This window comes from Accipiter gentilis, chromosome 34, assembly GCF_929443795.1.
Source record: "Accipiter gentilis chromosome 34, bAccGen1.1, whole genome shotgun sequence".
In the NCBI taxonomy this organism is placed as follows: Eukaryota; Metazoa; Chordata; class Aves; order Accipitriformes; family Accipitridae; genus Astur; species Astur gentilis.
In genome coordinates, this window is record NC_064913.1 from 3,445,822 (window position 1) to 3,459,575 (window position 13,754).

The window sequence follows — 13,754 nt, forward strand, 5'->3', positions numbered from 1 at the left end:
TAAATTGTTTTGGGACAAACATCAGTGTAGCTGAGGCAAAAGGAGGAAAGAGCCCATGGAGATGTAGTTATTCTAGATCCACAATAGGTAGCTCAGCCACATTTGCCTACCTTTTGATCAAAATAACAAAAGACAACAGATTTATTTTTTTAAAGGTCAGCTTGTATTGAAAATATCTCTGTAAAAACACCTGTAATACTACAAGGTAGTACCAATACAAAATCAGATCAATATTAGCTTTCTTTAAACTGTTAAACTTTATTATAAATTAAAATTTCTTTACAAAAAATTGCACATAATTGACCACTCTTAGGTTCTGATGCACTGGCATTTGCAATAGTTTCTTTAATCTTCAAGTTTAATAGTCTCTGCCGTGAGTCCAATGCAGAAAAGGGTAGTAAGCAACCCTCTTAGAGCCTTCAAGTGCAAGAAGCATACTTGTGGCCACGGCAGTTACACTTTCCTTAAGAGCGGCTGCTTTGTTTTAAATCCTGTAATGAAAAAGTCTCAAAAAAGGTTTAAAAAAGGAAAAACCCAAAATGGACTACTTGGTTTTTTTTACTGTAAACACAGCCCAGTAAATTAATCCCAAACACAGATCTCTCAGGCATCAGTGAGAGTGTCAAGTGAATCAGGAACAGCAAAACAAAGAAAACAAAATAAAAAGAAAACATAAAAAAATAATGTCTGTCATTTTGATTAACTATACTTACGTAGATGACGTTATGAGAATCTGGCAGGGCCCAGAAGCAAGGCCAGACAGGGAGTTCATTTTTCCAGAGGAGGGTCATGTTAATTGTTTCCAGGTTCAAGGAAAGCAGATTGGAGACTTGATATGCTCAGCAATACTCATCTGCCTTACACAGATCTTAGGCATGGATCAGCCTGAAGAATCATTCAACTGATTTTGGCATTTAATAGGACTTATGGCTGACCGTACCCAGCGTTCAGTGATTCTTGCTTTCTGTTCTGTAAGTGTTTAAATTTAAAAGCTCATCTAGGCTGACTCCAACCTCTTGGCACTTGGAAACTAGTTTTCTCAGGTTATCAGTTTTACCTCCTCCTGATGCTTCAAACAAGAGTTGCTGTAAGAGATGGGGAAGCAGATATAAGATTTAGCCAGAGCTTGAGCATCACCACATCTATGGATATGGGATATGCAGAAAATTTATATGAAACCTCAAACTGAATCATAAGGAGAAAACATTACATCTTTCCACAGTGTTGCACATAGAGGTAACTTCTGAAGGGCTCTCTGATATAAATGATGGACCTGTAAAATAAAAACAAGTATTAAAAGTCAGCGCAATTTCATGCGCTCAAAATGAGTGATCTGAAGCAATAATTTTTAAAATCTGTTTTCAAAAAAGTTTCCAAGTCCAGCATTATAATTGCTACTAAAAGCAAAGGCAAGTTTATGTCTGACCTTAATTCTGACCCTTGTATGCACATGATTAATTACATGAGGACATTCTATTTTTCTTCACAAGATTCTTGCCTCATTCATTGCACAGGATGGAACACGCTGAGGGGATGAAACAGCTTTACTGCATATTTCTCACCACACAATACGTAGTCTCAAGGTCTTGCTTATTACATACCATCTCAATGCTGCAATGAAAATAACTGTTTCATAGGGGTTTTTTTCCTTCATCATTTATCTATCTGTGCTTTAACAATCATCTTTGCAACTCTCTCTAAAGGAAAAATGGTTTTACCGTTTTATGGTTGCAAATACAGGACCCAAATGTTTAATGCAAGTAGTTACTCAAGTCTCCTTCAACTACTGGTATCTAAAGTACCAACTTTAATCAGAGAGTCATTAGGGGAGGTATTTGTTGGCATTTTAAATACTCGTACCCATTTTTATATTCTTTTAGCAAACCTTTACATGACCTCTGAAGGGAATAAATGTTCTCCAGGAATAAGAAATCCAGAATCTGAATCACAATTCAATTTTAAAACAATATCCTACTTGTTTACTAGAAAACCCAGTTATCTGGAACAGTCACTGATTTGCATAAACAGTTGCAAGTGCTCACTACATCCCAAAGTAAGCCCCACCCCCCCACACCCCCCCAAAAAACCAAAAAAACCCCAAACCAACAAAAACCAAAACAAAACCCTAACTGCACTGGGTGTGCCTACTTAAGTGATTTCACTCCACACTGTATAGTTAGTCAGGTGGTTGCAGAAGAAAATTGCAAGATTTCTTGTGGGTGTAATCCAGCTACAGTGTTTTACTTATGCCTTCATTCTAATTGGTTCATTTTCTTTAAGGACCCTCTTTTTGAAAGATTTGAAATATATTTTTCTAACTTTCTAACCAAACAAAGCAGGGATCTTTTAAGTCACCAGCCTCACTATAGGCAGCGCCTTAAAATGTAGTCCACCTAATACAATGACTGAAGCAGGGATCTGTGACTAATTACAGATTACACCAAACCATCAACATGGAGACAGAATTAAGGTTGAATAGGCAACCATGCCTTTGATATCTCCTGACTTTGAACTATTTGATCTTACAAACCAAATAACTGTCTGCTTGGGGGGTGTTCTTTTTAAACATTCTAGGAGACAGTAAAAAAGGAAAGAAAAGATTTCATATGTGAGTCTAACAATAGCCATGCTACCCATTATGGATCAGTTAGCTTTAATACTGTCTCAAAAGAAAGACTACTGACAGAAAAGAAGGATGCTGAGAAGCAGCCACTACAAAAATGACACAGAAGAAGATACAGCAGAGAAGTAGCTCGGAAACACCACAAGCAAGTGGTGAGTCACAAACCCAGGGCCTCTGGATCCCCAAAATACACAGCATCTTTCCACAAGCAGAAGAATATTTTGAAGGTGACAGCAACAATACCAGGAAGACCCATTCTGTTTGAACTGAAAAGTGACTCAGTTGCTGTGCGAAAAACCTTTTGTATTTGTATATAGAGTGATAAAAAAAGTCCCCCCCAAAGTACCAATAAGTAAACTTGGGGTTTTTTGGAGAAAAAGAACTGATGTCTTTGGTGGGGGCGGGAACTACTCAAACTCTCTATGTACATTGGCTTGGCAGACCCACCCTTCCAACTACTTGGAAAGATAGTTGTTAGCATCTTCCAGCACAACAACCCTTCCTTCCCTCTACTGTATTTTAAGTACTAGCAATCTCCTCCAGGTACCCCTCCCCCCCAAAAAAAAACCCAAACCCAAAGTGGGAGAATACAGCTCCCCCCCCAAGTAAGGGAAAGATACATACAAACAGTATGCACAAGTACTCATGATATAATCCATTCTACCTTGATTGGCAAAGATATTTCTCTCACTTGAGGCAAATGTTTCAGTGTTTATACATAGAATATTTCAACTATCTAGAAATCCTGGGTTTAAGAGATGACCATTGCTTTGGATAAAGCCAAGGTATGAAAATTTTTACAGAATTTTGTAATTACTCATTTTAGTAAGCTGTGTTGACTTACTTCTCTTTGTCCCATTAGAAAGCATTCGGCAGCAATGGCTCTGAGGAAAAGAAATATATAAAAATATTTATTCTTGAAACATTTTAAATGCCATTAGTGGCAGAATACTGACTGTGGAATGGAATTAAAAATTTCTTGAGAAGAAACTGACTAACTTCCAAAGATGTTAATCTACAGTGAAAAGATAAAAATAGCCATTTTTTAAAAACAACCTTACATGAGCAAGACATTTCAGTGGTTCCCCATTATGAACAAACACTGAAGAAAAAGATCAGTTCAGCATCACTGGATAATGGAGATTACTGCTATTGTGATATATAAAGGGGAGGGTAGAGAGGGGGAGACAGAAGTCAATAGTTGAATTAAAAAGGCAACTTGTAAATACATCATTCATATTTATCTGCATAATATCCATTCACATAAGCCTCCCCAAAAGGGAAGTTCCATTTCTCATTTTAAAAGCATTGACAGTATCTCTGTCTGTTGTAACAAACAGTTACTGTTTACATAATAAGCTAATGAAAGAGAGACTTCCAGTACAAGCCCAATTGGAAGGACGTTTCAGATTTACCTTTGTGATGTAAACCTTATAAACAAAAGCAATATCTATGAAAACAGATGTATGACTGTTGCATTACATTTTCCAGATGGCCAGGCATGTTGGGATATTATATGTAAACATCTTGGCTTGCAGTTTCAGAATTTGAACATTGCTCTCCTCCCAGTATCGCAGAAGCAGTCTGTAAAAGGCATTAATGAGAAAGAAACACTGCTTTAATCACTGGGAACAGAAAAGCAATCCAAAGATACAAACACATTACACAAAATACATTATACCTAATCTGAGCCAAGAGTTGCAAGCAGGAAAAAAACCCCAAGCCACCATATACAATATTGACTGAACACGCTCTCCAAACAAAAAAGTGAAGATACACTTTCAGAGAATAATGAAGAAGAGTGAGATTGGAGAGAAAATATGATCTTGGCACATTACAAGATCAATTTTTAGCATGTGCAAGGTAACTGTGTGTTTGAAAGGAGGCTGATCAGTTTTACAGTCATATGGCTAGGAGAAACTGTTCAGTCAGTTCTGCTCACCCATTTCATGTAGTATCAACATTGTCTAAGGAAACTGCAAGTTTCTTCTAGACATAATCACAACTTGGTTAAAAATGCAGCCATTCAACTTCGTGTGCCAAAGGCAGGCATGTCATACTCTCCCCATGCCCCCAACCACACACACTTATTTCAAGTCTTGCTTTGAATTCTTTGGGCTCACTGTTGATGACAAACAGTAAGTGCTTGGAGACTTTTCGAAATTATTCAACCAAATGTTCAGGAGTTCACTGCAGCTGAATACAGTAAAGCATGGACTCTCTAATCCCGGAAGAGAACATTTTGAAATACTGTTCAAGTAAGAATCAGTGTGATGTTTACATTAACAGGTTTTGTTTCCCTTAAGATTTTTTTTTTCAAAATTAAGAATTGCTTATGTTTGTTAAATAAACGTCAAGTTAAGCCTTAAGGTAGCACTGTTACACACTGGCATATCCATTTTTATTTGTTCCATGCTGGAACTATACTTTTAATAGATCACTAAGTAGCAACAAGATTTTAATATGTATCTGACATTTCTCTACACACTTGAAATTTTGACCACTTGTACTCATCACGTACAATGCAGAGTTAATTCCTGTATAACTATAAACTTTCTGTAGATAGAACAGAACCCTGCCAAATACAAGAAAGATTGAGATGATGTCAGAAGGCTCAATATGCCTCAAGCAACATGCAATAATAGAGGAAGAGTTTTACTTCTATAGTAGAAAGCAAATCAAGCATGTCTTGCACAAAAAAACAGTAGTTATGTTAACCAGCTGTTTGTCTTGATTACAAGTATTTTTACATACCTCAGTGCAAGTCCAGGATTAGCAGGCATGGTAGAACAAAACCGTTCCAAGGCTTTGGAATGTTGAGATTTTGGAATGCAGCTCAAATAAAAAAGAATTACCTGTAGAATTTGAATTATAAACATTAATCCACTTTATAGCTGTCTAATTTTGCTACGAATAATGGAATGAGAAACTACGAACATTATGACTAAAGTGAGTTACCACCTACAATCCTTATCCCTCCAGGGTACAGAAATCAATTTGTATAATAAAAAGTTAGTGTCAAGTTGCTAACACCACATATTTCAGTCCTTCTAGCCTGCATTTAGCAAGTAAAGAGAAATGCACTGGATGTTAGCAAAATGGGACCCAGGATTTCTATAAGTTTTATTCTGCCTAAGTGCTCAACTTGTTTTTATTCCTACTTCATTTCTTCTGTTTCTTGACCACTGTAATTTCTATGATCAAAACTGACAGCTTAAATACTGTTTCCATCTGCCAGCATTACAGTTCTGCAGACCCTTCTTGCTCAACCATCTCTTTCCTCCCTTACGCATTTTCTCTTTTCTCTAGGAAAGAATAGCTTGTCATTAACAGCTGTATTCACATTATTAAAGCATGCCATAATGAAGTTTCTCTTTGCCTTACACACCCTTTATTCAAAAGATCACTGCTAGATCGTCTTCTGCTCAGAACACCACTCTCTTCAGATACTTATTTCTTTTTCTACTAATTCCTAGCTCTTGGTGTTCACATGCTACTGGTGCTGTATTTGAACAAGTAAATTACAGGTACCTGCTAAAAGGTCATCAGTCTCTTTGTTGAATTAAAACCGTCCACAGACACATTTTTACCTTATTATGAAACTCATAATTGGTCCAATAATCAGCAGTACTAAAAGGAATTGGGTATCGTGTGGGGACCGTAACCAGACATCTGTTCACTAGGTCAGTAAAAAGCTTGAATTCTTGAACTTTGTTGTTGGATCCAACAACTTTGCTATTGATAAAAACAAGGTAACTGGAAGGAAAAAAAAAGAAAAAAAGGAAAAAGATGGTTCTGGTAGCCTTCACTTAATAGTTTTGAGATTAATTTACTTTCCTCCCTTAAGAACTTACTCCAGCCAGATGTTCTGAACAGTTTCCTGCTGCATCACTGCCCCCAGAGCTGCTTCATAAGCATCCAGTGCTTCACCAACACTCACATGAAGAGACTGGCACAAACTGTTTATATTAAAAGTTAAAAAGTGCTGTATGTCATAAACAATGCATGTTCTTACATATTTAAGAGTAAGAAACAATGAAGAACTTCCCATTCTGAGATGCAAGAAAAATCAGCATTTTCAGTTCAGCAGCATTGTGGACTAATTTATCAGTCAACTTATTAAAATGCCTAAGTCTCAACTGCAGATAATAAAGAATAATACAGAAACCATGCAGTTTAGAATGCTACTCTTAAATAAAAATGAAATATTATGAATTGTCTTCTACTCTTGTAAAGTACCCTTTTACTAATCCTTTTAATAGGGATGCTCTGACTGCTACAGAATGGAGACAAGTCTTGAGTTTGTCCGGAAAGCTCCAGAACAATAAATTTCAGTCATATTAAAACCACTTGAGAAATGGTATCAGACTGTGGCAACAAAATTAGTGTTCTAAAACAAATTCTACTGGGGATCTGGGGTAGAAATATGCTGATCATGTCAGAAAAAAAAACCCTGACAAGAATAGTCAAAAAAACCCTTAATTTTGTTCCACAGCTCAAAGAAACTCATGGTCAGACCACCATATATGGCCTCACCAAAGACAGAAGTAGACACATTTTTTGACTACTATTCAGCAAACAATCCTTATTTCAAAGTGTAAAGTAACAGGAAAAAAAAAGGTAAGACTTTCAGTAAGTCATAAGAGGGAAAAAAACTACTCATGAAGAGGAAGGCTACAGAAATGCAAAAAAGATAGGGCTGATGTTGCTACCTTGCTATAGAACACTTTTGACTGGGGTCACATAATCAGAGTGCCTGATTCTACTCCTGCTTTCCCCAAGTACTACAACTAAATCACCAATTTGCCACTCTTCCTAAAAAAGTGTGTGTATATGTTTGTGCACACACATACTCATCTGTACACACAATGATCTTTCAAAGTAAAAACATTGTGCCTGGAGCTTTGAGGCTTTGCTGATTTCAATCTGACTATTTTCACTTGGTACAAGCGAACTTTTCTGTCTTTTGTCCTCTGTACCTAAAACCAGGAAAGACAGATACATAGGCCCAAATACCTAGGCACTTACTGTAGCAAAACTCAACCACAGAAACACTCAATTACTAGCTCTGAAAGTAACTGAGGTACCTACTTCAAGAGCACTAATTTTCCTCTTAGAAGCAGGTGCTAAAATACAGTAGTATCTGAGCTGAAGTTAAGGTCCCTAACGACTAGGCGAAACAGTGACCTCGAGCGTCTTTCTAACAACGTTTCTACTGTGCAAGTACCAAACTTAAAACTGAACTTGCAAAGAGGTAAGTATTTTCAAAAAAAGAATTATTTAAACTGGTATTAATGGACAATATAAAAAGAAAACATCAAGATAACAATCTACACCTTACATAAAGGCTTTCTTGAAAACCATACATTTTACCTGTTTGTAAGTTGCCCACCAATTAAAAACTACAAGCAACAGTGTTGAAGGAGTTCTGAGGAGTCCTCACTCAGTACGTGAAACATTATCGTCTTTGCCCCCTTTACTTATCTGAAAACCCAAATAGCTACTTGTGAAGATTGACAAACCCAGACCATGAAGCGGTAAACTTCTTGAACAGCTTAAGTCAGCATTTCAGTAATCACAGTTATACTAGTGTAAGTTATAGAGATGGCTAATACTTTGGTGCTTGCCAATCCTGGATATTGCTGCTATCAAAAGGAATGCTGGAAGAAACAAACAAACAAAAGATTGTGTATACATGACAAAGTTCTGTCACCTTTGCAATCTCTTGCAGAGGAAAAGGTCACTTAGCTAAATTACTTTGCTACGGAGGAGCATCTGTAGCTAGTTCCAACTTTATAGTCTGTTGATAGTAGCTCCATAAACAGCTGAAACAGTGGGTCAAGGAAGGTGGGGAGACCAGGGTTAAACGGAGTGGGGGAACTATCATAAAATAAAAGGGAGACAACTGAACCAGAAGAACAACACTACTAGCAGTAGCAACCTAAACCAAAAGTAAACCAAAAAAAAATTGTCTTGTGAGATGAACACACCCGTTACTGTTCACATAGGGCAGAATTTCTGAAAGATTTCTCAAGTGGAGAATTTAAGTTGATGTGCAGTTCACAGTTCCATAAAATTGTCTCTGTTGTGCAGCAGGCAGGTAGGTTCTCTAAGGACTGGTAGATCATTTATTGAAAGAACCCAAAGTGATATACCCTTAGGCAAATAATGAATGTTCTGCTTTTGAAAACGCAATTTACTGAGACTCAATAGCTGTTTCTCAGAAATACTTCACAAAAGTCTCACCAGTAGATCTGCCACAGATATGGGATTTGCTGGTTTACAACATCATCTGTAAGATGCTCTTTATAGAGAGGTGATGTAAATTCAATTGGCATTGGAAAATTCAAGAGGTATCTGCAAGAGAAAAAAGTAGCAGTGAGAATAACCCTCTACATGGAAGAGTCCTATGTGGATGTAACATTTAGTTCCGAAATCCAGTTCATGGGTCATTAAAAAAAGATGCACTTTTCCTAGATTTTAGTTTAACTCTATCCAGATAAAATTTATACAGAAAGCATTACACAGAAATATAGAAATAGTTAATATAGGAAGCATTTACTCCCTCATTATGTACAAAGTTAAATATTGCTTTATATCTCAGATTTCTCCCTCCCCACATAAAATACATCACGTAAGGTACAATCATCTACATAGTCAGCTAAGCTGCATTGCCAGTACTCAATTTAATATTAACAAATTTAAGCAGGAATAAAATCTAACACCTAACCTGGAGACACAAACATTTCAAAGCCTCATCTGCATAAGCTTTAGCACAGAAGGTCTTCCTTTGAAGGCCTTCAGAGGCATCTATTTTGACTTCAAAACTTCAGTAAGTCTCTCAATTAGGTGCTATAATTCAAGTGGAAAAATCAGCAGGCTAGATATGAGCCTGTGCCTTTTCAGCAACAATAATCTGCTGATTAATAGCATGCTGGACCTCTGAACTGACGTCTTTTGTGGGTGTGTAAATATAGTATTTTAGGTATGCAATTTTAAGCTCCTAGCTTTGGGCTGGGGAGGGGTGGGGGGGGGTGGAACCACAAGAAACTGTGGCATACACATGATTGATTTTCATTCCCCAAATCCAGACATTAAACTTGCTGGCTGTTTTATCTTTAAATGCCTGTGGTTTTACAATCTAGCATATAGGCACAAACAAGAACTATAAACTTTATAAACTACCAAATCATAATCCACTGAAGTTTTAGCAAAACATGCCAAGCTAAAAACAGAGAAGTTTAGAAGTTCTAGACTGTCTTGTTTTTCAAGAAAATGTCAACATTACTGAAATTTAAGTAGAAAAAACATTCTAAATGTACCTTAAGAGATCCATGGGACCATGCTGTTGGCATGTATCCTCAAAGAAAGCTGCCACAAAATCTTGCAACAGCGGAAGAATACTGCTTGACCTTTCCTGTTTTGGGGTTTTATTTTTTAAAAATAAAAAAAATTAAAATCAGACATAAACCTGAAAATGACGAGAACAAGTTAAGCACAATAAAAAACAAGTGGTTTGTCTATCCCTGCAACACTCCATTATCTTCATTCTTTCAAGAATGAAGTTTAACTGGGTCAGTCAAAAAGTAGCAGAAAAAAAGCTGAAAACATTATTACAGAGTTTACTGTTAATTTCTGTTATTCCTTCTTAAGGTTATTAGCACCGGATTAGAAAAATCTGAACTACAAGTTAATGATTTTATGTAATTCCTTTGATTTTCTTCAATCATGTCACTAATCTTGCCAACTCTATCTTTCCCACCTATATATATATAAAGGAGTACGAGACATTACAAAAATATCATGAAGATTAATCAATTTAGTAAGTGTTTGAAACAACACACAAAACTCAAACTTTGGAAAGCCAGCAGACCAACAAAATGAGTTTGAGTGGAGTATTACCTGTGAAACAAGGAATTTACACAACTGATAAAAAATTTCTGCATTCTGAGGATACTTCTCAAAAGCTCCAGTCCACACTTTGTAGGCATTGTCACTCTGCTCCATCTGCACATACAAGGTGGCCAAACTCTCCAAGAGCTGACAGTTGTTAGGGCAGAGCTCCAATAAAGATTTACAAAGTTCTGCAGCAGACTCCCACCTTAAAGAGAAATAAGGGTAAGCTTTCAAAAAAGCAGAGGAGTACTCCAACTAAAAATGTCTTGAAATAACTTACCTTTCCAGAAGTTTCAGCAAAGCTATCATGTTTCTGTAGAGAGGAAAGCAGATAGCTATTCTTTTGTCAGCCTCAAGGCTTTCATCAGTACATGTTTGGACCGCATCTTCAAAACAAAAAGTATAAAATCAAGCCTTTAGACCTCAAGCAATGTCAAAGTTATTTGAAGCCTTAACATAATAAAAAGTCTCATTTAACATAATGAAAATATGTAAATGCGGAAAGGTATTTCTGAGCATGCTGCTTTTGCAAGTTCTTAAAAAAAGGAAGATGACCATCTTTGGAAAAGCTTTCTTAACGCTTATCACCACAGTGTAAAAACAAGTCTTTCAGAAGTTTCATCCTTCATTCATTTAAAAACAGGAAACATCCTACCAATGAAATATTGAACCCACATTACAGATAGCAGTCTATCACTATACTTAAAACTACATGCCAGGATTTCCAGCATAGCTGCTGAAAGCTATTGAGACAAAAGCTAATACAGGATATTATTTTTCCTCTCAGCGTAATAAAAAGTTACCCAACAATGAACACCCCATAATGAACACCCCATTATCATGGCTAGACTGCCTTCACTCCCACAGCTGGGATACTCAATCTATCCTTGAGTATTTCCACACTGCATTACCAGCTGCAGCATAGATATCTTCTCAGTGGCACTTCAATATCACTGCTGGCTAACACGCTAAGTACTGACATTTATACAATGCTATTATAAAGTCTACCTCTGGCAGCACCACAAGTCAAGAACTCAATTTCTTCTAGTATCTTCATTTTACATCTTTTAAAAAAATTATTCCATTTACTTAAACTTTTAACGAAGACAAACACATGCATTGCTCTGCCTCTTCTAAGGAAACACACTAATCTTCCAGGAAAGTAACTTTGCAATAGACAAATCCCATTAAGCAGGGGGAGGGTAGGAGAGAGAATGACAACAGAAGCCCAAGAAAACTAGCAATGTCATACTGTCACAAGCCACTCGTCTTTATCTTGATAGAATATCATAGTTCAGAGAAAAAGCTATAGCTTTGAACCACAGATAAAACACTCAGTGTGTGTTAAGTACCCAAGAACACTGACTTTCCTCACTGCTCTGTTCAAATCAAGATGAAATATTCACTGGATTAATCCCAATGGCTTAACAGTCATCAGCAATACTGCACTGCCTTGAAATTCTAAAAGCTGGAGAATACTTCCTGATTTATAAGCAGCGAGTAATGTATTAAGTAGTTTACCTCCTTAATCTTACCTTCAAACATAGCTAACAGTGTATCAGGATCAGTCTTCACATCTTGAACTGTTTGCCATGGTATTAAAAATGGCTCTTTGTTCACGACCCTTGAAGGACTGACATTAGCTGGATCATAGAACTTGACTGGGAGAATGCCAAATTCAGTTAGATGTATGTAAGCCAGCCAAGCCAAGCAACGGTCACTTACAGTAAGGCGTTCTGATATTATCTTTTCATTTGCTGATTTTAAAGCATTCTGTTAAAAGAAATATAATGTATTTCAACCATAAAATCTTTAAGATCTAAGAACGAGAAAAGGAAATAGGAAGAACAAATTTTAATATTCTAGAATCTTTTCCATAGAAGAGACCGGAACTAATTCTTTATCAGTCATGATTATATTTAGCTTATGTGAATGCGTGACTGTATTCAAAGCACTAATTTCTAGTAACAGGTTTAGAAAAACTGAAGAAGATCATTATTTTGAAGAGTGAACAGAGATAGACTTTGAAAACATGCATCTCCCAACATGTGTTCCATTTTTCTGCTTAATTCTTGGACAATTAATTCCAGTTGCATAGAAATAATATATTAGCTCTAGAGACAACTCATCTAGAAGTTGAATTCAGCTTCTTATATTCTACCAGGTTTTGTGGTTTACGGGGTTCTTTTGTTTGTTCATTGGTTTGGTGGTTTGTTTTTTTTATTAAGTGTAGTTCTATAGCTACTAAGTTACAGCTATCCAAGTCTACTGAAAGCACCAACATCTCTAGACATTGTTTAAAAAAATGTGCTGGAAACATTACTGAGAACAAGGATACTGCTTCAAATTTCCCTACCAGTCATATGCAAAACTAGAATAGCCCAGTTAAATTGGCAGATCCCAAATAAAATCATTAGAGCATGCAATTAGACAAAGTCTAAACACAATTGCTCCTAAAACAGAACAGAATCTCGTGGCTAGTGATGCGCCAACATTTTTCGGGATAAATGCAGGACAGTAGAAGGCACTTTCAAGGGAATGAAAGTACTTGCAAATTTAGGCATAATTCAGCAGACACTTCTCCTGTAATAGGTAAAAACTTAAGTTTCAAAAACATTTCACTTATTCACCCTTCAAAATATTTACGTCAGAAAATTTGCTTTCAAGTTTCAAAGAGACACATTGCTACTTACTCTGAAGTAGCATTTACTTAGAAATTATCTTCTCTTAAATATGGTTAAATAATCTTTCCCCAAGACATTCTGTTCAACTACACACTTCAGATGAATATAAAAAACAAAAACCATTTGGTTTTGCGATGCTTTGGGGAAAGGTAAGGGAAACCAACCCATGTTGTTCTCCCATACACACTGGACTTCCATCTCAATTTGACACAGTTTTTTCTCCCTCTGTTCTTTGTTCATTCAGTCAAACATTCAGTTACATTTATCAGTACTGCTGTGTTTAGAATAGCGTTTGGAGGAAGTCAACACAGCATTACACTTTTCTATTTAAACTGGAGCTACATAAAAAAAAACGCATTACAGCCTTAAACCACGGAGCCGAGCCATGTTTTATGGTGTAGCAAGCAAGAGGTGCCATCTGCTGGTAGGAATGAAAGAACTTGCTACCGAAAACTACAAGCAGCTCCCACCTCCAGCCAGACTATTTCTCACCTTCAACCACCATTTCTGTTGTCTACAGAACAGTTACAGTGACCTAAATTCTTTCTGCA

At 36.6% G+C, this 13,754-nt stretch overlaps 1 protein-coding gene across 4 annotated transcripts in view; it reads right to left on the reverse strand.

Moving 5' to 3' along the window:
- Positions 1-233: 233 nt before the first annotated feature.
- ZFC3H1 (zinc finger C3H1-type containing) overlaps positions 234-13,754 on the reverse strand; it is a 43,592-nt gene continuing 30,071 nt past the window's right edge. For all 4 annotated transcript variants that reach the window (XM_049792001.1, XM_049792000.1, XM_049792003.1 and 1 more), the window contains 12 exons: positions 12,055-12,292; positions 10,800-10,905; positions 10,526-10,724; positions 9,946-10,040; positions 8,870-8,980; positions 6,478-6,582; positions 6,214-6,379; positions 5,378-5,478; positions 4,106-4,207; positions 3,468-3,507; positions 1,211-1,273; positions 234-1,085 (listed from right to left, as the gene is read on the reverse strand). In XM_049792001.1, the coding sequence (XP_049647958.1) occupies positions 948-1,085; positions 1,211-1,273; positions 3,468-3,507; positions 4,106-4,207; positions 5,378-5,478; positions 6,214-6,379; positions 6,478-6,582; positions 8,870-8,980; positions 9,946-10,040; positions 10,526-10,724; positions 10,800-10,905; positions 12,055-12,292 (1,464 nt within the window). In that variant the 3' untranslated portion in view covers positions 234-947. The remainder of the gene's footprint in view (positions 1,086-1,210; positions 1,274-3,467; positions 3,508-4,105; positions 4,208-5,377; positions 5,479-6,213; positions 6,380-6,477; positions 6,583-8,869; positions 8,981-9,945; positions 10,041-10,525; positions 10,725-10,799; positions 10,906-12,054; positions 12,293-13,754) is intronic.